The 23,411-nt window shown below is 50.1% G+C and overlaps 1 protein-coding gene across 2 annotated transcripts in view; it reads left to right on the forward strand.

The window, feature by feature from the left end:
- The first annotated feature begins 363 nt into the window (after positions 1-363).
- The window catches only part of cd82b (CD82 molecule b), a 60,319-nt gene continuing 37,271 nt past the window's right edge, over positions 364-23,411 (forward strand). Inside the window, exons 1-2 of one of the 2 annotated variants that reach the window (XM_078220373.1) lie at positions 364-765; positions 18,281-18,357. In XM_078220373.1, coding sequence (XP_078076499.1) covers positions 18,295-18,357 — 63 coding nt within the window. In that variant the 5' untranslated portion in view covers positions 364-765; positions 18,281-18,294. Of the gene's footprint in view, positions 766-9,165; positions 9,281-18,280; positions 18,358-23,411 lie in introns of those variants that run through there. The other variant, XM_078220374.1, reaches the window with a different exon arrangement.

A 23,411-nucleotide genomic window follows, 5' to 3' on the forward strand; every position in this document is an offset into this window, starting at 1 on the left:
CTGAGATGAGGAGAAATATCTTCAGTGAAAGGGTTGTTAATTCTTTAAAATTCTCCACCCCAGAGGCTTGTGGATGCTTCTTCACTTGAATACACTGAGGCTGGGATAGACAGAGTTTTGATTGACAAGGGAGTCAAGATTCTTAAGTTTAAAGTTTATTATTGTCACAAGTAGGCTTACATTAACATTGCAATGAAGTTACTGTGAAAATCCCCTAGTCGCCACAATCCAGCACCTGTTCAGGTACACTGAGGGAAAATTTAGCATGGCCAATGCGCGTAACCAGCATGTCTTTCAGACTGTGGGAGGAAACCGGAGGAAACCCACGCAGACACGGGGAGAACGTGCGAACTCCACACAGACAGTGACCCAAGCTGGGAATGGAACCTGGGTCCCTGGCGCTGTGAAGCAGCAGTGGGAACCACTGTAAAGGGTTATGGGGACTCCAATTGCTCCCTCAATCTGTTTTCTCTCCGTGTCTCTTTCTCTGCTCACACTTTCTTCCACATTCTGTTCTTTCTGTTTTCTTTCTCAGTCTCCTTCCTCTCAGTTCCCCTCCTGCTCTCAGTGCCCTCTCTCTGTCTCACTCAGTCGCTCTCTCGGAGTTCCTCTTTCTTAGTTCCACTTTCTCTCTCTCCCCCTCCCCCTGTAGGTTGGATCTCTCTCTCTCTCTCTCTCAGGGGGAAGGAAGTCTCTGCTGTTTTCTTTCAGTCTATAATCTGTTCCAGTGCAGCAGCTTCAGCTCCCGCTTCTCACCATTTCTCGGTAAGTCTTTCCCCTCCCAGCGCCGGGGCGGCGGCCCAACTCACCGAGTAGCACCCGGTCTCTCCCAGCCCGGCTCACCCCGGCCCGGCTTGGCCCGGTCAGCCTCTCCCAGCACAGCTCAGCTCAGCTCAGCCCGGTCAGCTCAGCTCGGTCAGCTCAGCTCAACCTCTCCCAGCTCAGCTCAGCCCGGCTCTGCTCAGAGGCTCAGCTTCTCCCAGCTGGGCTCTGCTCAGCCCGGCAGGGCCATTGTCTCGGATTCTGGGACAAGTCAGACTGGGACAACCGGACGAGTTAAAGGGACACCTCCAGACCGGGAAGTTTCAGGGTCAGCCTGGGTTTCCTTACAGTCTGATTGGGTCAGACCTTGATTTATCAGGGCCAAACTAGATCAGACTGGGATTTCCGGGGTCAGACTGGGATTAGACTGGGATTTCCAGGGTCAGACTGGGATCAGACTTGGACATTGCTATTTGTGCTGACTACTTGTAATCACCACAATGTGGGTGTTTACGGGCACACATTGTGATCCTGTCTTTACATTCCTCATTGTGCTGCGTAGCCTGCTCCTGTCTAATATGGAGCAACTTTCTTCTTTAGTACTGCCCAACAATCTCACTTGATGCACTTATTCTTCTTTTCCACTCCTATATACTGGTATCCAACCACTCTGACAATGTTGTTTAAATGCTCCCCAACTACACGAGTGAATCTCCCCATGAGGACATTGGAACACAGTCCTGTTGAAGTGCAACAAATACCTTATAAATAGATAACCTCTATCACAGAACTGATCCCAGTGTCTTAGAATCTGAAGCCTTCCTTCCTGCATCAAGCTTCAAGCTATGCAGTGACCCTTTCTGTCTCCCTATCACTGCTCTGGCTAGTGCCTGGCACTGGGAGTCATCCAGAGATTACTGCTCTGGAGGTTCCTAGCTCCTGAAAATCTCACCTCAGGATCCCAAAGCTGCTCCCTCGATGTCTCTGGTACCAACATGTACCACAACTTCTGGCTGATTTCCTTCTCCCTGAAGAATATTCTGCGCCCTCTCTGTGATCTCCTTTTCCCATCGTCTCATGGAAGGGACAGACCATGTAGAGTTTACAATGGTGCCCCTCTCCCACTAACTATGGAATCTCCTATAACTAATGCATTCCTACTCTTTGCTACTCCCTCTTGTGCAGTCTCTTGTCCACTGGTGGCTAGTGTGTTGGTGAGCAATGTTAAGCTTTTGGTAGGACAGACTTGGTTCGTTGTGACAAGTAAATCCTGTGTGTGTTTTGCATTGTGTTCCACCTTGGTGAGAGTTGTGGGGCTGCGACTCAGTCCAATGATAGGGTAGAGAGCAGGAGCTGTATACTTCACTGCAGGGACAGGTACAGCAGCAGGAATTCCAATGCAAGAAAAACTATCAGAAAAACAGAAGGAATTTTAATATCAGAAATGTGCAGAGTGGAACAGAAAAGAACAAAGAAAAGAAAGTAGACAGAGATGTGCTTCCTGTGATTGGTGATTGAGTAAAAGTGTTCAGTTAACAAGAAGCAATAAAGCTGGCAAGCGAAAGGAAGGACCCGGCTCACACCGTTTGTGCATAATGTTGGGCCTTTTTCCACTCCCTCCTTTTCCAAGGCAGAGCCTCCCAAAATATTCCTGCTCACCAGTGTGGACAATTCCTGGACACTCATCAGGAATTTTACACAAACTCTTTCAGTGATGTAACAGGAGCAGCCCAGGAAATTGCTGAGGTGTGTTGGTGGAGATCTAATCTCAGATATTCCACTTGAGATTGGGCAAATTCAGGGCAGAGTTGAGCAGTCTGAGTAAATCCACGACCACTTTCTTCTTAGAATCATAGAATCCCTATAGCACAGAAAGAGACCATTTGGCCCATCAAGTCTGCACCTATCACAATCCCACCCAGGCCCTATCCCCGTAACCCCACTTATTTACTTGACTAACCCCCTGACACTAAGGGGCAATTTAGCATGGCCAATCAACCTAACCTGCACATCTTGGAACAGCAATGTGGCAAGGCCGACCTTCTTCCCTCTAAGCTGCTTATCTGTCTGTACCTTCAAACATCATTTGTCACAACTATTCCTGTCATCACGGTGCGTTCTATCAGATGGAAGGTGAAAACCTTACTTTGAGAAGAAGCATTTGGATCATGCAGCTTTGTACTGCAGGAGAAGGGAACTAGACTTGTGAGCAGTGACTGGTTGACACTGAGGCTGGGGTTTGATAGCCTGCTGATTTAGGCTGCAGGAAGTGAAGAGTTAACACGTCAGGGGTGCCGGGGAGGAATTAGTCTGACTCGCTGATCTTTAATTTCCACAGAGAAATGTGGAGAGAATGAGGAGATCTGGAAAGGATGTGTGGGATGGGGCCATTACCGTGTGGATCAAACAACATTGGCAAGTTCAGAGGAGCCAGTGTCAATAAAATAGAGCAAGCTGTGACAAAAAGAGTTCAGAGGCTGCCTAAAGTGAGAGGATTACAAACAGAAAGGTGTTTTTTTTAATGTTATCCTGTCCGGGATTATGAGGGCAGTGTCAGAATGGCCATGTCAGATATGTAACCTGGCGATGGATTTATAGAGTTGAAATAAATTCATGTCCTATTTTTCCAGTTCCCATGTGATCTCCCTCAGAGACACAAACCCCAATGCTTTGTTTACATAAAAATCTGGAGAGCATTAACCCAGGATCAGTGGTTTCTATAAAGCAGCTGTGGTAACCACTTCCCAGAATCTGACTGAGCATGATCCCAGTGGTTAAGTCATCCTACCATAGTCACCACGTCTTTCTGTTCAATACACCTTCACTTAAACTGATTTCACCTCTTACTGAACTGTCAAATGTACCATTCCTGTAGTGGAATAGATAGAAGCTTCAGGGATGTAGTTACTCCGAAGAATGAAGATAGATGGGTGACGGTGAGAGGGGCTGGGAGGAAGCAGTCAGTACAGGGATCCCCTGTGGTCGTTCCCCTCGGCAACAAGTATACCGCTTTGGATACTGTTGAGGGGGACGACCTACCAGTGGTAAGCCGCAGTGACCGGATCTCCAGCACTGAGTCCGTCCCTGTGGCTCAGAAGGGAAGGGGGGAGAGTAGGAGAGCAATAGTTATTGGGGACTCGATAGTTAGAGGGACAGATAGGAGATTCTGTGGCAACGAAAGAGACTCACGGGATGGTATGTTGCCTACCGGGTGCCAGGGTCCGTGACATCTCGGACTGTGTTTTCAGGATCCTTAAGGGGGAGGGGGAGGGGGAACAGTCACAAGTCATGGTACACATCGGCACCAACGACATAGGTAAGAGAAGGGACGGGGATTTAAAACAGGAATTTAGGGAGCTAAGGTGGAAGCTGAGAGCCAAGACAAACCATGTTATCCTCTCTGGGTTGTTGCCAGAGCCACGTGCTAGTGAGTTGAGGAACAGGGAGAGAGTGCAGATAAACACATGGCTGCAGGGATGGTGTAGGAGGGAGAGTTTCAGTTTCATGGATAATTGGAGCACATTCTGGGGAAGGTGGGACCTGTACAAACAGGACGGTCTGTACCTGAACCAGAGGGGCACCAATATCCTGGGAGGGAAATTTGCTACGGCTCTTCAGGGGGGTTTAAACTAATTTGTCAGGGGGATGGGAAAATGAGCTGTAGTCCAGAAGCCAGTGTTGAGTGTAGCGAGGTACTGAGGAGGGTATCAAGGTCGCAGGTGTGTACCGGCAGACAGGAAGGTGGGTTGAAGTGTGTCTACTTCAATGCAAGGAGCATCTGGAATAAGATAGGTGAACTTGGAGCATGGATTGGTACTTGGGACTACGATGTTGTGGCCATTATGGAGACATAGTTAGAACAGGGACAGGAATGGTTGTTGGAAGTTCCGGGGTATAGATGTTTCAGTAAGAGTAAGGAAGGTGGTAAAAGAGGTGGTGGAGTAGCATTGTTAATCAAGGATAGTTTAACGGCTGCTGAAAGACAGTTCGAGGGGGATCTGCACACTGAGGTAATATGGGCTGAAGTTAGAAATAGGACAGGAGCGGTCACGTTGTTGGGGGTTTTCTATAGGCCCCCAAATAGTAATAGAGATATGGAGGAAGAAATTGCAAAGCAGATTATGGATAGGTGTGGAGGTCACAGGGTAGTTGTCATGGGTGACTTTAACTTTCCAAATATTGATTGGAACCTTTATAGGTCGAATAGTTTGGATGGGGCAGTTTTTGTACAGTGTGTGCAGGAGGGTTTCCTGACACAATATGTGGATAGGCCGACAAGAGGTGAGGCCACATTGGACTTGGTATTGGGTAATGAACCGGGCCAAGTGTTGGTTGTGGTTGTGGGAGAGCATTTTGGAGATAGTGACCACAATTCGGTGTCTTTCATTATTGCATTGGAGAGGGATAGGGCCATACAGCAGGGCAAGTTTTATAATTGGGGGAGGGGTAATTATGATGCGATTAGGCAAGAATTAGGGAGCATAAGATGGGAACAGAAACTGTCAGGGAAAGGCACAAATGAAAAGTGGAGCTTGTTCAAGGAACAAATACTGCGTGTCCTTGATAGGCATGTCCCTGTCAGGCAGGGAGGAAATGGCCGAGTGAGGGAACCATGGTTCACAAAAGAGGTTGAATGTCTTGTCAAGAGGAACAAGGAAGCTTACGTAAGGATGAGAAAACAAGGTTCAGTTGGGTTGCTTGAGGGTTACAAGGTAGCAAGGAATGAGCTAAAAAAAAGGGCTTAGGAGAGCTAGGAGGGGACATGAGAAGTCCTTGGTGGGTTGGATCAAGGAAAACCCCAAGGCTTTTTACTCTTATGTGAGAAATAAAAGAATGACCAGGGTGAGGTTAGGGCCGGTCAAGGATAGTAGTGGGAACTTGTGCATGGAGTCAGAAGAGATAGGAGAGGCGATGAATGAATACTTTTCTTCAGTGTTCACCAAGGAGAGGGACCATGTTTTTGAGGATGAGAGTGGGATACAGGCTGATAGGCTGGAGGAGGTAGATGTTCTGAGGGAAGGTGTATTAGCAATTTTGAAAAACCTGAGGGTCGATAAGTCCCCCTGGGCCAGATGGGATATATCCTAGGATTCTTTGGGAGGCAAGAGATGAGATTGCAGAGCTTTTGGCTTTGATCTTTGGGCCCTCACTGTCCACGGGGATAGTGCCAGAGGACTGGAGAGTGGCAAATGTTGTTCCTCTGTTCAAGAAAGGAAATCGGAATGACCCTGGTAATTATAGGCCGGTTAGTCTTACTTCGGTGGTCGGTAAGTTAATGGAAAATGTCCTGAGGGATAGGATTTATGACCATTTGGAAAGATGCAGCTTAATCCTTGATAGTCAGCATGGATTCGTGAAGGGTAAGTCTTGCCTCACAAATTTGATTGAATTCTTTGAGCAGGTAACTAAGTGTGTAAATGAAGGTAGAACAGTTGATGTCGTATACATGGATTTTAGTAAGGTGTTTGATAAGGTTCCCCATGGTAGGCTCATGAAGAAAGTAAGGAGGTGTGGGATAGAGGGAAATTTGGCCGATTAGATAAATAACTGGCTATCTCATAGAACAGTAAGAAGTCTCACAACACCAGGTTAAAGTCCAACAGGTTTATTTGGTAGCAAATACCATAAGCTTTTGGAGCGTGCTGCTCCTTCGTCAGATGGAGTGGTCTCTGTTCCCCAACAGTGCACAGACACAGAAATCAAGTTACAGAATACTAATTAGAATGCAAATCTCTACAGCCAGCCAGGTCTTAAAAGGTACAGATAATGTGGGTGGAGGGAACATTAAACACAGGTTAAAGAGATGTGTATTGTCTCCAGACAGAACAGCTGGTGAGATTATGCAAGACCAGGGGCAAGCTGTGGGAGTTACTGATAATGTGACATAAATCCAACATCCCGGTTTAGGCCGTCCTCATGTGTGCGGACACTACTCCACGGGTATTCATAGAACATTCAGCCTTGGATCTTCAGGTAAGCATTCTCCAAGGCGGCCTTCACGACACACGACAGCGCAGAGTCGCTGAGCAGAAACTGATAGCCAAGTTCCGCACACATGAGGATGGCCTAAACCGGGATGTTGGATTTATGTCACATTATCAGTAACCCCCACAGCTTGCCTCCTGGACTTGCAGAATTTCACTAGCTGTTCTGTCTGGAGACAATACACATCTCTTTAACCTGTGTTGAATGCTCCCTCCACCCACATTGTCTGTACATTTAAGACCTGGCTGGCTGTAGAGATTTGCATTCTAATCAGTATTCTGTAATTTATGTAAGGTCTTATGAGGAAAGGTTGAGGGAGCTGGGGCTTTTCTCTTTGGAGCGGAGGAGGATGAGGGGCGACTTAATAGAGGTTTATAAGATGATGAGGGGGATAGATAGAGTGGATGTTCAGAGACTATTTCCTCGGGTGGATGTAGCTGTTACTAGGGGGCATAACTATAAGGTTCATGGTGGGAGATATAGGAAGGATGTCCGAGGTAGGTTCTTTACTCAGAGAGTGGTTGGGGTGTGGAATGGACTGCCTGCTGTGATAGTGGAGTCGGACACTTTAGGAACATCTAAGCGGTTATTGGATAGGCAGATGGAGCACACCAGGATGATAGGGAGTGGGATAGCTTGATCTTGGTTTCAGACAAAGCTCGGCACAACATCGAGGGTGCTGTACTGTTCTATGTTCTATGGAATATCCTGTACAAAGCAAGGTCTTGTCTGAAGTAATCTTATTGCCTTAAGTGTGGTTGTCCTGTGTTGCTAATTGTGCCATGAATGTACTGTGGAATCTGTGCTTTAATGTCTGCACGGACTTGCTCCTCCTCCACGTTATTACCGCCCCATACTCTTTCTGCCCCTGAATCTGGCCCCATGCACCTCAGTATTGATACTCAGCCTTCAGCTGAGTAAGGCCCATGGCGTGGATATCCCTGTCCAAACCATGTACCTCTCTCTCTCACAACTCTCCTCATAACCCATTACCTGGATCTGGTTGGTCACATGTCCCAGTATCTCCTTCACCGTGGTGTCCATTTTTTCTGATGAAACACTTTGACACCATTGTCAAAAGATGTAGGAATACAGCTTGTTGTGAGATGTCCTGTTTCTTTGAATCCATGATAATCCGTTTGGACCGAGTTGACCTTTGACCTCAGGGGCCTGAGATGGTCCAGCTGCAGATTGAAATATGATCCAGGTCCAGGCCTGCCCATGTGCAGTCATGTTCCTCGTCTGGCATTGCCACTGGGCACAGCCTATCGTCACAATGACCTTCATAACAGAAGCCCCCCCCACCCCCGGCAGTGTCTCCCAGGCATCCTGGTAGTGTCAGTATGCCAGGAGCAATGTAAAAGGGGTAGAGTCATGAAAGGGGGCCATGACGGGGGCTATGCAAGGGAGGTCAAGCAGGAGTGGATCGTGGAGGGGTTCATGATGGAGCACCCATCAGAGGGGCCTTGATGTCCTGATGTGGTTGACCTGTGTTGGGGTGGGGGGGGAAAGGACGTCCTGGTATCTGTGGGGGGGCAGGATGGAATCTCTGGTGCCCATCGGTGCCAGGTTACAAAGAAAAGGCAAAGAAACATTTCACCCAAAGGGCGGTGAGAGCTATGGAGTTGGGTCACAAGGGAGGGCCAGTGAAGGTGGCAGTGGACAGGCTATTCATTGTGTTTATAGGGACACAGTGATGAAGTGGGTAGCTGGATTAACCAATGATAAACTTGAAAGAATGTTGGCCCAGATGTTGCTGACAGCTGTGCTGTTCTTTCGTGTGTCATTATGGTCAATCCGAGCTGTCTGTAATGTGGGACCCTCGTTCTGTGGAACAGCTAGTGTCTCACTGTCTGCTGAAGGAACTGAGTCACATTTGGATACAACCCAGGATTTATTATCTTTCAGCTGCACATCAACTACTTTCTCAGAGAACAGTCAGCTGTCCAGAACGTGTGTTCACTTACCTGCTAACTGCTCCTTGACTGTTTGCTGATATTTTGTCATACTTCGCGATAAACACTCTGTTCCTGTTTGAGCCGTTGCCCACTTCCTGTAGTTATCCCGCAGAGATTTGTAAATTTGTGGGTCCCTCAGGGTTGATGTTACTCATCTTTTCCATTCCATCCCCTCATTGATCTTTACCAGGCTCTGTTCGCCAGCTGTCCGTGCCCTGCCTCATTTAGAATCTTTCTCTACTTGGCTAAACATTCAGACATTGTGTGGCTCCTTCATTTTGACTGATTATTTTTCTTATATTCAATCAGGCTGGCAGTAACTGGACTCAATGTTAACTCTGTTTCTCTCTCTCCAGATGTTGAGCTTTTCCAGCCTTTTCTATTTTTGTTTCAGAATTTCAGCATCCACAGTGTTTTATCTTCATTATTATGCCTCAATCTATCTCTGTTCCACATACAGTGAGCTGGGAACATGTGTGTGGTTATCACACGCCTCGATCTATCCCTGATCCACATATGGTGACCTGGGAACATGTGTGTGTGGGTTATCACACGCCTCAATCTATCCACATACGGTGAGTTGGGATTGCTAATTTCTATCCCCCTCTCACTTTCACCTGGTCCATCTCACCCCATCCTTGAACTCTGTCTCCATTTCTGGAGATGGGCCATCAATTAATATTCATTATAAACCCATCACCCCCACAACTACCTTGACTACATGTCTGCGCATCCAAAATCTCTACTGATTCCATTCCATCCCCCCAGTTTGTCCATCTTTGTCACCTCTGTTCCAACGATGGAACCTTCCACATCAGTGTTTTGTGCTGAGGATACCCTCCCTCCTCTCACTCTAGTTAACACTTGACCAAGTCCAATGCATTTCCCACCCTGCTGTCACCTCTTCCCAGAACTGTGATAGAGCTCCCCTTGTTCTCACCCTTCACCCCACCAATCTCTACATTCAACAAATAATTTTCTGCCTTTCTTCCAACTCCAGCGTGATGCCAGCACATTCTGAAGGGACCATTCCCTCTCCAAAACCCTGGCCCCCTGCTCAGTCACGCCCAACACCTCGTCCCCTTCCCCACGCAATGGCATGAGGTGCAACACCTGCCCCTTTAGCTCCTCCCTCCTCAACCGTGCAAGATCCCAAGCTCTCCTTCCAGATGAAGCAGTGAATCACTTGTGCTGCTTTCAGTATAATACCTACTGTATCCGCTGCTCACAGCACAATATCCTCCACATTGAGGAGACCAAACGCAGACTGTGTGCACTCTGTAAGCTGAACTTTCTGTAACACATCATTTCAGTTCTCCACCTTGCTCTTACTCTGACATCTCCATTCTTGTGTTGCTGCACTGTTGCAGTGTAGCTCAGTTTGAGGATCAGCACCTCATCTACCAGTGAGGCACTTTACAGCCTTCCTGACTTGACATGAAGTTTCACAATTTCAGATCGAAACCCTGTCCCTTATTTTGTTTCCCTTTGAGTTCCCCAATCACTTCACCTCTCTTTATCTCATAGCAGCCACCCAGCTTTGTATCATCTGCAAATGTAGCCACATGAATCTCTCTCCCTCTGTCTAAATAGCACTGACACTGCGGAACTCCACTAGTCACAGCCCACCAACTTAAAGGTGTCTATTAGTAATAGAGAATAGTATCAGAAATAGAGAATAATAATAGAGAACAATAATAGAGAATATTATTAATAGTATTGGTAATAATGAATAATAATAGAGAAGCAAGGAGGCAACTGTTGCATCCAGGTTCCACCAGGCTGACCCTGAGTACCTCATCTGTAGTTCCACTGAACACAACCCTAAATCCCCATTATTCAACAGTTTCACACCTTATCATCCCTCAGGCACCAGTCATCTCAGTTTACACTGAGCCATAATGCTGAAATAAAAAACCACCACAGCTTTCCACAACAAAAAAATCAGTATTCCACATAAAATTCAACAAATCACCTGAGTTAATTCCTTTAGGGCCTGTGTTTATTGGACTTGATTTGATTTGATTTATTATTGTCACATGTATTAACATATAGTGAAAAGTATTGTTTCTTGCGCGCTATACAGACAAAGCATACTGTTCATAGAGAAGGAAATGAGAGAGTGCAGAATGTAATGTTACAGTCATAGCTAGGGTGTAGAGAAAAATCAACTTAATGCAAGGTAAGTTCCTTCAAAAGTCTGACAGCAGCAGGGAAGAAGCTGTTCTTGAGTCAGCTGGCACGTGACCTCAGACTTTTGTATCTTTTTCCCAACAGAAAATGGTGGAAGAGAAAATTTCCGGGGTGCGTGGGGTCCTTGATTATGCTGGCTGTTTTGCAGAGGCAACGGGAAGTGTAGACAGAGTCAATGGATGGGAGGCTGGTTTGCGTGATGGATTGGGCTACATTCACGACCTTTTGTAGTTCCTTGTGGTCTTGGGCAGAGCAGGAGCCATACCAAGCTGTGATACAACCAGAAAGAATGTTTTCTATGGTGCAACTGTCAAAGTTGGTGAGAGTCGTAGCTGACATGCCAAATTTCCTTAGTCTTCTGAGAAAGTAGAGGCTTTGGTGGGCTTTCTTAACTATAGTGTCGGCATGGGGGGACGAGGACAGGTTGTTGGTGATCTGGACACCTAAAAACTTGAAGCTCTCGACCCTTTCTACTTCATCCCCGTTGATGTAGACAGGGGAATATTCTCCTTTACGCTTCCTGAAGTCAATGACAATCTCCTTCGTTTTGTTGACGTTGAGGGAGAGATTATTGTTGCCACACCAGTTCACCAGATTCTCTATCTCATTCCTGTACTCTGTCTCGTCATTGTTTTGAGATCCGACCCACTACAGTGGTGTCGTCAGCAAACTTGAAAATCGAATTGGAAGGGAATTTGGCCACAGAGTCATAGGTGTATAAGGAGTATAGTAGGGGGCTGAGAACACAGCCCTATGGGGCACCGGTGTTGAGGATGATTGTGGTCTTTGAGTTAGGAAATTCAGGATCCAATCACAGAGGGAGGAGCCGAGGCCCAGGCCACAGAATTTGGAGATGGGTTTTGTGGGAATAATGGTGTTGAAGGCTGAGCTGTAGTCAATATATAGGAGTCTGACTTAGGTGTCCTTGTTATCTAGGTGTTCGAGGGTTGGGTGCAGGGCCAGGAAGATGGCGTCTGCTTTGGACCTGTTGCAGCGATAGGCAAACTGTAGTGGACCTGGTGCTCTGACACAAAGGCACCACACTGGCTGCAGCATGGCTGGTGGGAGGTTGCTGACACTGACTGGGAGAAACTGCAGGTGTCCATGCAGAGTACTCTCCAGAACCTCTGGGCCTAGAAAGCCAGGCTTCAGTCTTGGCCGCCTGACAGGCAACATCAGTGGGAGGGATGTTAGGGTAGTGGTACCAGTAATCCAGAGGTTCAGGCTCTGGCATCACAGCAAATGGTGGAATTGAAATTTCATGAGTAAATCTGGAATTGAAAAGTTAGTCTCAGTATGGTAGCCATGGCAACAACCATCTGGTTCACTTTAGGGAAGGAAATCTGCTGTCTTGACTCTTAACTGCCCTTTACAATTCAAGGGCAATTAGGGATGGATAACAACTGCTGACTTTGCCAGTGATGCCTACATTCTATAGAAGAATAGATGAAAAGGGCCCTGACAGAGTGGCAGCGTTGGAGTCATGAATATTGTCACCCTGAGAGAGAACAGCTCATGGTTCACAGAGCTTTAGCAATCTTGGTTTGCTGGGTTGACTGGCAAAGGCACTGCCATCTACAGCCTGAGTCTCACACTGCAATCTGAGCTGGCACTGCCCTCCATTCTCATTCCGCCATCCCAATCTGAGCTGACACTGCAGCACTCCAGCACTTGGCGACTTCTGTTTGTGTTGCGATGCTAACTGAGACATCAGCCATCAGATGCGGCATCACGCTGAGGTCCACGAGTATCTCAATGACCTACTCACCACATCCACACTGGAAAGAGTGGGGCAAGCTGGGAACCGGACCCCCCCAGGGAGTGGGCTTTCTGTCGGAGTGTCAGTGCATTAAACATTGCTGTGAGCCAACGTGAGTTTCAGATGGAGCAGAGTGTTTCTTCATCAATCTCTTCCTCCAATGGGACTACAGATTTCCACATTAGAGCTAGGCATTTCCTGGCTCTCTGCTGCAGAATGATAGAAAGGCTGTTGTTATAGCGAGCGGGGAAAGCAAGATTGGATGTTGGCTCCATGGACAGTTTGTAATTCCGAAGTGAGTGCATCATGTGAGGACCCTTCATTTACTGGCATTAATCGAAAGGGCAGGTGGAAGAAGCTACACCATGAAGCACTATCCTAGAAACAGACAGACTGCACGTAGACAAGTTAATGAGTAAACTCTCTGAACTTTATAGAAAAGTATTCACCTGAGTGTTTTGACAACTCCATAGTGTAGGATCAGGAGAACCTCTCTAAACTGGAAGTGAATGATCCCTCCCTGTCAAAATACAGGGCAGGCAGACAGGTATTAAGCTGGAGGCTGAGTAATTATTTATTGCTCAGTTATATATTCCAGGCCCCGATTTAAAATGGGAGACCTTGGTGCTGTTTAACTCATTTGTTCAGCCTGAAATAAGCTGAGACACATTAGTGCTGTCTGAGTGTGTGACAGGTACTCTGCCTGTGGTACACACTGGCAGCAACAGTGTGTAAGTACTCCTCAAATTCATTCAGGTTCCATTTCCGACACTATAGACAGATCTACAACTCTGATCGCTGCTCCCAACACTGGTCTAACTCTGATCCCTGCTCCCAACACTGGTCTAACTCTGATCCCTCCTCCCATCACTGGTCTAACTCTGATCCCTGCTCCCAACACTGGTCTAACTCTGATCCCTCCTCCCATCACTGGTCTAACTCTGATCCCTGCTCCCAACACTGGTCTAACTCTGATCCCTGCTCCCAACACTGGTCTAACTCTGATCCCTGCTCCCAACACTGGTCTAACTCTGATCCCTGCTTCCAACACAGGTCTAACTCTGATCCCTGCTCCCAACACTGGTCTAACTCTGATCCCTGCTCCCAACACTGGTCTAACTCTGATCCCTGCTTCCAACACTGGTCTAACTCTGATCCCTGCTTCCAACACTGGTCTAACTCTGATCCCTGCTCCCAACACTGGTTTAACTCTGATCCCTGCTTCCAACACTGGTCTAACTCTGATCCCTGCTTCCAACACTGGTCTAACTCTGATCCCTGCTTCCAACACTGGTCTAACTCTGATCCCTGCTCCCAACACTGGTCTAACTCTGATCCCTGCTTCCAACACTGGTCTAACTCTGATCCCTATTCCTAACACAGTTCTAACTCTGACCCCTGATCCTAACACTGGTCTAACTCTGATCCCTGCTCCCAACACAGGTCTAAATCTGACCATTGCTCCTAACACTGGTCTAACTCTAACTCTGATCCCTGCTCCCAACACAGGTCTAAATCTGACCATTGCTCCTAACACTGGTCTAACTCTGACCCCTGCTCCCAACACTGGTCTAACTTTGATCCCTGCTCCCAACACTGGTCTAACTCTGATCCCTGCTCCCAACACTGGTCTAACTCTGATCCCTGCTCCCAACACTGGTCTAACTCTGATCCCTGCTCCCAACACTGGTCTAACTCTGATCCCTGCTCCCAACACTGGTCTAACTCTGATCCCTGCTCCCAACACTGGTCTAACTCTGATCCCTGCTCCCAACACCGGTCTAACTCGGATCCCTGCTCCTAACACTGGTCTAACTCTGATCCCTGTTCCCAACACTGGTCTAACTCTGACCTTTCTTTCCAACACTAGTCTAAGTCTAATCCCCTTCCTAACACAGTTCTAACTCTGACCCCTGATCCTAACACTGGTCTAACTCTGATCCCTGCTGCCAACACAGGTCTAAATCTGACCATTGCTCCTAACACTGGTCTAACTTTGATCCCTGCTCCCAACACTGGTCTAACTCTGATCCCTGTTCCCAACACTGGTCTAACTCTGATCCCTGCTCCCAACACCAGTCTAACTCTGAACCCTGCTCCGAACAATAGTCTAACTCTGATCCTTGCTCCCAACACTGGTCTAACTCTGACCCCTGCTCCCAACACTGGTCTAACTCTGATCCCTGCTCCCCGCACTTACTCCCAACAATGGAAAGCAGGCTGGTCTCTGCTGGGTAATTAATCCATGAAGCTCTCAGGTTAATGCGATGTGGAGACCTTTCCCTGTATGTTGCCAGTTGAAGGGTATATTATATTGGTTTGTGCTGGTGTGCTGAGCTGTTGAAGCCGCAGTAACATTCACTGCCACTTTGTCTGAATTTAATGTACTGTTCACATTTCATGCTCTGTTGGCTTTATGTCTTTTCTGTGAGGTGATTACCATTTTGATGGTGCTTTGGCTGCTCAGATCTATTGCAATAAACACTGTAATAGTGAGGTCATATCCCTGGGGGCTGCTTTGCCCTTGAGAGGGTACACCTTCTACCTGTAACTGTGTGAAGAGAAATAATCTCAGCATAGTCTCAATGGGAGCTAGGTTACCATGGGAACTGATATTGAAGAGAGCTCTGAAGGACAGAAACCGGGATTGGCCAATTCTGTGTGCTCAGTAATAACCTTCAGGGTTCACCTTCAGCGTCCGTTGTTATAGAAACTCCTGTTCTAGAATCTTCCTGTTTTACAAGCTGCCCATCATTGACACTGTTTTATTAAACTCCCTGTTTTACAGGAAACCAGCTAATTTTCATTCCGTTGCTGAAGTCTTTGGCGTTGGATTGATTAAGGGCTATCGTTTATAACAGAAAGAAATCTGTGAAATAGCTTGCCCCTGTCACATTGTGGCGCAGTGGTATTGTCACTGAACTAGTAATTCAGAGACCCAGGGTACTGCTCTGAGGACTTGGCTTCAAATCCCACCACAGTAGATGAAGGAAATTGAATTCAATAAAAAAATTCTGGGATTAAAATAATTCTCGATTGTAATAGAAACTCATCTCGTTCACTATTGGGAAAGGAATTTAGGGAAGGAAATCTGTCATCCTTCCCTGGTCTGGCCAACATGAGAATCCAGACCCACAACAACATGGTTGGCCCTCTAAAATGGCCTAGCAAACCACTCCAAGCCAGAGGTGCCCACATCCCATGCACGAATAATAAAGTATCATCCTCAACTCTTTCAGCATGGTGTCCTGTGATAGTCTCTGGTACTCCTGGAGTTGGGTAGAATAGTTCACCTCATGTAAGATGGTTTAAAATAGCTCCCGGGCGAGTTGAAAGGAATGATTTAAATAGCTCTGTCCTTAGCCACCTGCTGTTGTCCTTGGAACGTTCCCCTCAATCTCCTCTCCTCCCCACTTGGTCAATCCTGGTCCAGGAGATAAAGGCCAAACCTGGCTAAGGGGTAAAGGTCGAACCCAGTCCTGGGGTTAAAGGTCAATCCCAGTCCAGGGGGTGGAGGTCGATCCCAGTCCAGGGGGTGGAGTTCGATCCCAGTCCAGGGGGTGGAGGTCGATCCCAGTCCAGGGGGCGGAGGTCGATCCCAGTCCAGGGGGCGGAGGTCGATCCCAGTCCAGGGGGCGGAGGTCGACCCCAGCCCAGGGGGCGGAGGTCGACCCCAGCCCAGGGGGCGGAGGTCGACCCCAGCCCAGGGGGCGGAGGTCGACCCCAGCCCAGGGGGCGGAGGTCGACCCCAGCCCAGGGGGCGGAGGTCGACCCCAGCCCAGGGGGCGGAGGTCGACCCCAGCCCAGGGGGCGGAGGTCGACCCCAGCCCAGGGGGCGGAGGTCGACCCCAGCCCAGGGGGCGGAGGTCGACCCCAGCCCAGGGGGCGGAGGTCGACCCCAGCCCAGGGGGCGGAGGTCGACCCCAGCCCAGGGGGCGGAGGTCGACCCCAGCCCAGGGGGCGGAGGTCGACCCCAGCCCAGGGGGCGGAGGTCGACCCCAGCCCAGGGGGCGGAGGTCGACCCCAGCCCAGGGGGCGGAGGTCGACCCCAGCCCAGGGGGCGGAGGTCGACCCCAGCCCAGGGGGCGGAGGTCGACCCCAGCCCAGGGGGCGGAGGTCGACCCCAGCCCAGGGGGCGGAGGTCGACCCCAGCCCAGGGGGCGGAGGTCGACCCCAGCCCAGGGGGCGGAGGTCGACCCCAGCCCAGGGGGCGGAGGTCGACCCCAGCCCAGGGGGCGGAGGTCGACCCCAGCCCAGGGGGCGGAGGTCGACCCCAGCCCAGGGGGCGGAGGTCGACCCCAGCCCAGGGGGCGGAGGTCGACCCCAGCCCAGGGGGCGGAGGTCGACCCCAGCCCAGGGGGCGGAGGTCGACCCCAGCCCAGGGGGCGGAGGTCGACCCCAGCTCAGGGGCGGAGGTCGACCCCAGCCCAGGGGGCGGAGGTCGACCCCAGCCCAGGGGGCGGAGGTCGACCCCAGCCCAGGGGGCGGAGGTCGACCCCAGCCCAGGGGGCGGAGGTCGACCCCAGCCCAGGGGGCGGAGGTCGACCCCAGCCCAGGGGGCGGAGGTCGACCCCAGCCCAGGGGGCGGAGGTCGACCCCAGCCCAGGGGGCGGAGGTCGACCCCAGCCCAGGGGGCGGAGGTCGACCCCAGCCCAGGGGGCGGAGGTCGACCCCAGCCCAGGGGGCGGAGGTCGACCCCAGCCCAGGGGGCGGAGGTCGACCCCAGCCCAGGGGGCGGAGGTCGACCCCAGCCCAGGGGGCGGAGGTCGACCCCAGCCCAGGGGGCGGAGGTCGACCCCAGCCCAGGGGGCGGAGGTCGACCCCAGCCCAGGGGGCGGAGGTCGACCCCAGCCCAGGGGGCGGAGGTCGACCCCAGCCCAGGGGGCGGAGGTCGACCCCAGCCCAGGGGGCGGAGGTCGACCCCAGCCCAGGGGGCGGAGGTCGACCCCAGCCCAGGGGGCGGAGGTCGACCCCAGCCCAGGGGGCGGAGGTCGACCCCCGCCCAGGGGGCGGAGGTCGACCCCAGCCCAGGGGGCGAAGGTCGACCCCAGCCCAGGGGGCGGGGGGCGGAGGTCGACCCCAGCCCAGGGGGCGGGGGGCGGAGGTCGACCCCAGCCCAGGGGGCGGGGGGCGGAGGTCGACCCCAGCCCAGGGGGCGGAGGTCGACCCCAGCCCAGGGGGCGGAGGTCGACCCCAGCCCAGGGGGCGGAGGTCGACCCCAGCCCAGGGGGCGGAGGTCGACCCCAGCCCTGGGGGGTAAAGGTCGACCCCAGCCCTGGGGGGTAAAGGTCGACCCCAGCCCTGGGGGGTAAAGGTCGACCCCAGCCCTGGGGGGTAAAGGTCGACCCCAGCCCTGGGGGGTAAAGGTCGACCCCAGCCCTGGGGGGTAAAGGTCAATTCCAGTCCCCTGGGGTTAAAGGTCAATCCCAGTCCTGGGGGTAATGTTCGATTGCAGCCTTGGGGTTAAACCTCGTGTTTTACTTAAAATGAAGTATTGTTCATCGTAGCAGTTAAGGAGACTGCTGATTTTAGTTTTATTACATTATAATTTAATCATTATCTGTATGATTTGGAAGTGATTGATACCAGTCTGAAATAAGTTTCTATTTTTTTCGTCACACAGATCACTAGGAAAACATGGGAGGAGGCTGTATTAAAGCCACCAAGTATTTCCTATTCCTCTTCAACCTGCTCTTTTTTGTAAGTATAATATTTGTTCCTCTGGTATCGATCTAAACAGCTGATAATTCGGACCACATTATCATTTGTTAAATTAACCAATCCTTGGGTTTTCCGGATCCTTGGCACGTTCTGAGACTCGGTGGACATCTTTTAGTCAAATCTTCTCCTCCCTGCAGAAAACCATAGCCAGCTGGGCTCCAGGTTTGCAGCTGGAGTCTGGAGCCGGAACTCTACCACCTTGCCCGCCACGGAATCGGTGAGGGTGCAGGTCCGACAACGGAAGTTTCTGTTGACGTCGGGCAGCAATTTTCGGTCTCACCCGAGCAAGGCTGTAAAATCCCGTCCTATATATATATTGCTCAGGCCAGGGGAAGAGGGGAAGGTGCTGAGTACCATGCTTACTGAAAGGAAAAGAGTTTGCAGTGTTCCCAGTGTCCAGCTGATGTACAATCCGCACTGTTTATGTAGACACAACTTCAATCAAATTCCAATGGTCCAAATAGGGTGCTGGCACCGAGGGGGTGTTGGCACATGAGGGGGCGTTGGCCCTGAGGCAGGTTGGTACTGAGGGGGGTGTTGGCACTGAGGAGGCGTTGGCCCTGAAGAAGTGTTAGCCTCTGGGGGGCGTTGGTCTGAGGGGGGCATTGACACTGAGGCGAAGGTGATGCTTTGGCCTGAGGTAGGATGCTTGAGGTTGTACATGGTTAACATTCCAGTCCAGCATTACATTGCCCAGTGAAAGCGAGTGTATAGAAAATGAACAAAAAAAAACCAAACTGAAACTCAATATTCAGAATATTAACAATTTGACTGAATATGGTTGGAAGGGTTGTGCCCCTGGACTGCAGTTTGTGAGGTTTCGTGGACAGTGAAACGATCCTGAACAAACACATCGCACGCAATTCTGTTTAGAATCATCTTAGCTGAAAATCATTAACTTTGAGAGTGAACTGGAAGCACTCAACAGCAAGGGAAGGCAATGCAAGGATTGTCAGTTCCAAATGGTGCACACAGCTGGTAAAGAGAAAGATGTAGAGAATGGGGTTTGTGGATCGATAGTAGATAACCCAGAGAGGGAGAACATGGAACCACAGAAATAAACACCATCCAACAGATTGGTACTGCTCCCACTCTGTGGAGATACAAGCAGCTCCACACTGACTGTGGAGATACAAGAAGCTCCACACTGACTGTGGAGATACAAGCAGCTCCACACTGACTGTGGAGGTACAAGCAGCTCCACACTGACTGTGGAGGTACAGGCAGCGCCTCACTGATTGTGGAGGTACAGGCAGCGCCTCACTGATTGTGGAGATACAGGCAGCGCCTCACTGATTGTGGAGATACGGGCAGTTCCACACAAACTGTGGAGGTACAGGCGTCTCCAGGCCGGCTGTGGAGGTGCGGGCGGCCCCGCGCCGGCTCTGGACGTGCAGGAGTCTCCTCACTGACTCTATGGATTTGCAGATGGCTCCGCACTGACGGCGGAGGTACAGGCGGCTCCGCACTGACTGCGGAGGTACAGGCGGCTCCGCACTGACTGCGGAGGTACAGGCGGCTCCGCACTGACTGCGGAGGTACAGGCGGCTCCGCACTGACTGCGGAGGTACAGGCGGCTCCGCACTGACTGCGGAGGTACAGGCAGCTCTGCACTGACTGCGGAGGTACAGGCGGCTCCGCACTGACTGTGGAGGGACAGGCAGCTCTGCACTGACTGTGGAGGTACAGGCAGCTCTGCACTGACTGTGGAGGTACAGGCGGCTCCTCACTGACTGCGGAGGTACAGGCGGCTCCTCACTGAGGGCGGAGATACAGGCGGCTCCCCACTGACTGCGGAGGTACAGGCGTCTCGGCACTGACTGCGGAGGTACAGGCGGCTCCACACTGACTCTATGGAGATACAGGAGTCTCCTCACTGATTCTATGGATTTACAGGCAGCTCCTCACTGTCTGCGGAGGTACAGACGGCTCCTCACTGACTGCGGAGATACAGGCGGCTCCTCACTGACTGCGGAGATACAGGCGGCTCCGCACTGACTGCGGAGATACAGGTGGCTCCGCACTGACTGCGGAGATACAGGCGGCTCCCCACTGACTGCGGAGATACAGGCGGCTCCCCACTGACTGCGGAGATACAGGCGGCTCCCCACTGACTGCGGAGATACAGGCGGCTCCGCACTGACTGCGGAGGTACAGGCGCCTCCGCACTGACTGCGGAGGTACAGGCGGCTCCGTACTGACTGTGGAGGTACAGGCAGCTCCTCACTGATTGTGGAGGTACAGGCAGCTCCTCACTGAGTCTGTGGGTATAGTTATAGCAGAGCACTTGGAAAAATCAAGGGAATAAGGCAGAGTCAACATGGTTTTGTGAGAGAGAATCCATCTTTAACCAATTTATCGGTGTTCTGTGAAGAAATAAGATGTGCTGCAGATAAGGGGTAACTAGTGGATATAGGCTACTTAGTTTTCCAGAAGATATTTTATAAGGTGCCACATCAAAGCTTATTGCAGTAAAGAGAAACATATGGTATAGGGGGTAACTTACTGGCATGGATAGAAGTTTGGCTAGCTAACCAGTATCCGAGAGTAGGCATAGATTGGTCATTTTCTGTTTGGCACTATGTGACAAGTGGGGTGCCTCAGGGATTACTTCTGGGCCTCAACCTTTGACAATTTGTACAAACGATTTGGACAAAGGGACAGAAAGTATGGGTGCTAAATTTGTTGACGACACAAAGATAGGTAGGAAAATTCTGAAGAGGACACAAGGAGGCCACAAGGGGATATAGATAGGTTACGTGAGTGGGCAAAAATCTGGCAAACGGAGTATTATGTGGACAAATGTGAGCTTGTCCATTTTAGCAGGAAAAATAAAAAGCATACTAATTAAATGGTGGGAGATTGTAGAGCTCTGAGATGCAGAGGGATCTGAGTGTGAATCACAAAAGGCTAGTATCCAGATACAGCAAGTAATTAGGAAAGCTAATAGAATGTCATTGTTTATTGCGAGATGAGGTGAGAGTGACAGCCCTTGACATCAAGACAGCATTTGACCGAGTGTGGCATCAAGAAGCCCGAGCAAAACTGGAGTCAATGGGAATCAGGGGGAAAATTCTCCACCTGTTGGAGTCATACCTGCTACATAGGAAGATGGTTGTGGAGGTCAATCATCTCAGCTCCAGGACATCTCTGCAGTTGTCCCTCAGGGTAGTGTCCTCGGCCCAGCCATCTTCAACTGCTTCATCAGTGACCTTCGTTCCATCATAAGGTCAGAATTGGGGATATTTTCTGATGATTGCACAATGTTCAGCACCATTCGTGACTCCTCAGATACTGAAGCAGTCCATGTCCAAATGCAGCAAAACCTGGACAATATCCAGGCTTGGGCTGACAAGTGGCAAGTAACAAGAGAGGATCTAATCAATGCCCCTTGACATTCAATGGCATTACTATCACTGAATCCCCCACTATCAACATCCTGGGGGTTACCATTGACCAGAAACTAAACTGGACTAGCCATATAAATACTGTGGCTACTGTAAGGGATAATCATTAAGACAACATATATTGGAAGGAATAATTATTAGGACAAGTAGGAGATAATAATTAACATAGAAGAGATAATCACTACTTAAGAAGCTCTCATATATCATCACATATCTTATTAAGCATACACTTGTACCCTTTTAAGTGCACAATACCTTACCAGGTCAGTACACATGGATACTCACATAAATGAACATAAAGGCTAAAAGAAGTCAAGCAAACACACAGAAGAACAAAGAACAAAGAACAATACAGCACAGGAACAGGCCCTTCAGCCCTCCAAGCCCGCGCCGCTCCCCGGTCCAGGATTGAATCCTGAATCCAGGATCCCCGCCCAATTTTCCAGCCTATCTACATACCAATATCCTATCCACCGAGCTGTCCCTCACAGCTATGATGCTTTGTTCATTACAATCTATTAACTTACCCCCACCCCCCCATTCCAGACCATGTGATCTCCAGGGAGAGGCGAAAACCCAGAGTGAAAAACCCCAGGGCCAATATGGGGAAAAAAAAATCTGGGAAATTCCTCTCCGACCCCCTGAGGCGATCGAAACGAGTCCAGGAGATCACAATGGCCCCGATCGGAAAATGCTTCCCAACCCTAGTCATTTCCACTTCCACGAACACCATATGAATTCCCTGCCCCCGAGACAGGTTCCCAACTATCCGCAGTCTCACTCTGTACTGGCACCAGCAAGATGATCGTCGAATGAAGGCTTGAAACGAGAAACCAGGAACAATTAGCCCGCGCCGCTCCCTGGTCCAAACTAGACCACTCTTTTGTATCCCTCCATTCCCACTCCGTTCATATAGCTGTCTAGATAAGTCTTAAACGTTCCCAGTGTGTCCGCCTCCACCACCTTGCCCGGCAACACATTCCAGGCCCCCACGACCCTCTGTGTGAAATATGTCCTTCTGATATCTGTGTTAATCCTCCCCCCCTTCACCTTGAACCTATGACCCCTCGTGAACGTCACCACCGACCCGGGGAAAAGCTTCCCACCGTTCACCCTATCTATGCCTTTCATAATTTTATACACCTCTATTAAGTCTCCCCTCATCCTCCGTCTTTCCAAGGAGAACAACCCCAGTTTCCCCAATCTCTCCTCATAACCAAGCCCCTCCATACCAGGCAACATCCTGGTAAACCTCCTCTGTACTCTCTCCAAAGCCTCCACGTCCTTCTGGTAGTGTGGCGACCAGAACTGGACGCAGTATTCCAAATGCGGCCGAACCAACGTTCTATACATTTGCAACATCAGACCCCAACTTTTATACTCTATGCCCCGTCCTATAAAGGCAAGCATGCCATATGCCTTCTTCACCACCTTCTCCACCTGTGACGTCACCTTCAAAGATCTGTGGACTTGCACACCCAGGTCCCTCTGCGTCTCTACACCCTTTATGGTTCTTCCATTTATCGTGTAGCTCCTCCCTACATTATTCCCACCAAAATGCATCACTTCGCATTTATCAGGATTGAACTCCATCTGCCATTTCCTTGCCCAAATTTCCAGCCTATC

This window comes from Mustelus asterias, chromosome 9 (assembly GCF_964213995.1).
Source record: "Mustelus asterias chromosome 9, sMusAst1.hap1.1, whole genome shotgun sequence".
Taxonomy (NCBI): domain Eukaryota; kingdom Metazoa; phylum Chordata; class Chondrichthyes; order Carcharhiniformes; family Triakidae; genus Mustelus; species Mustelus asterias.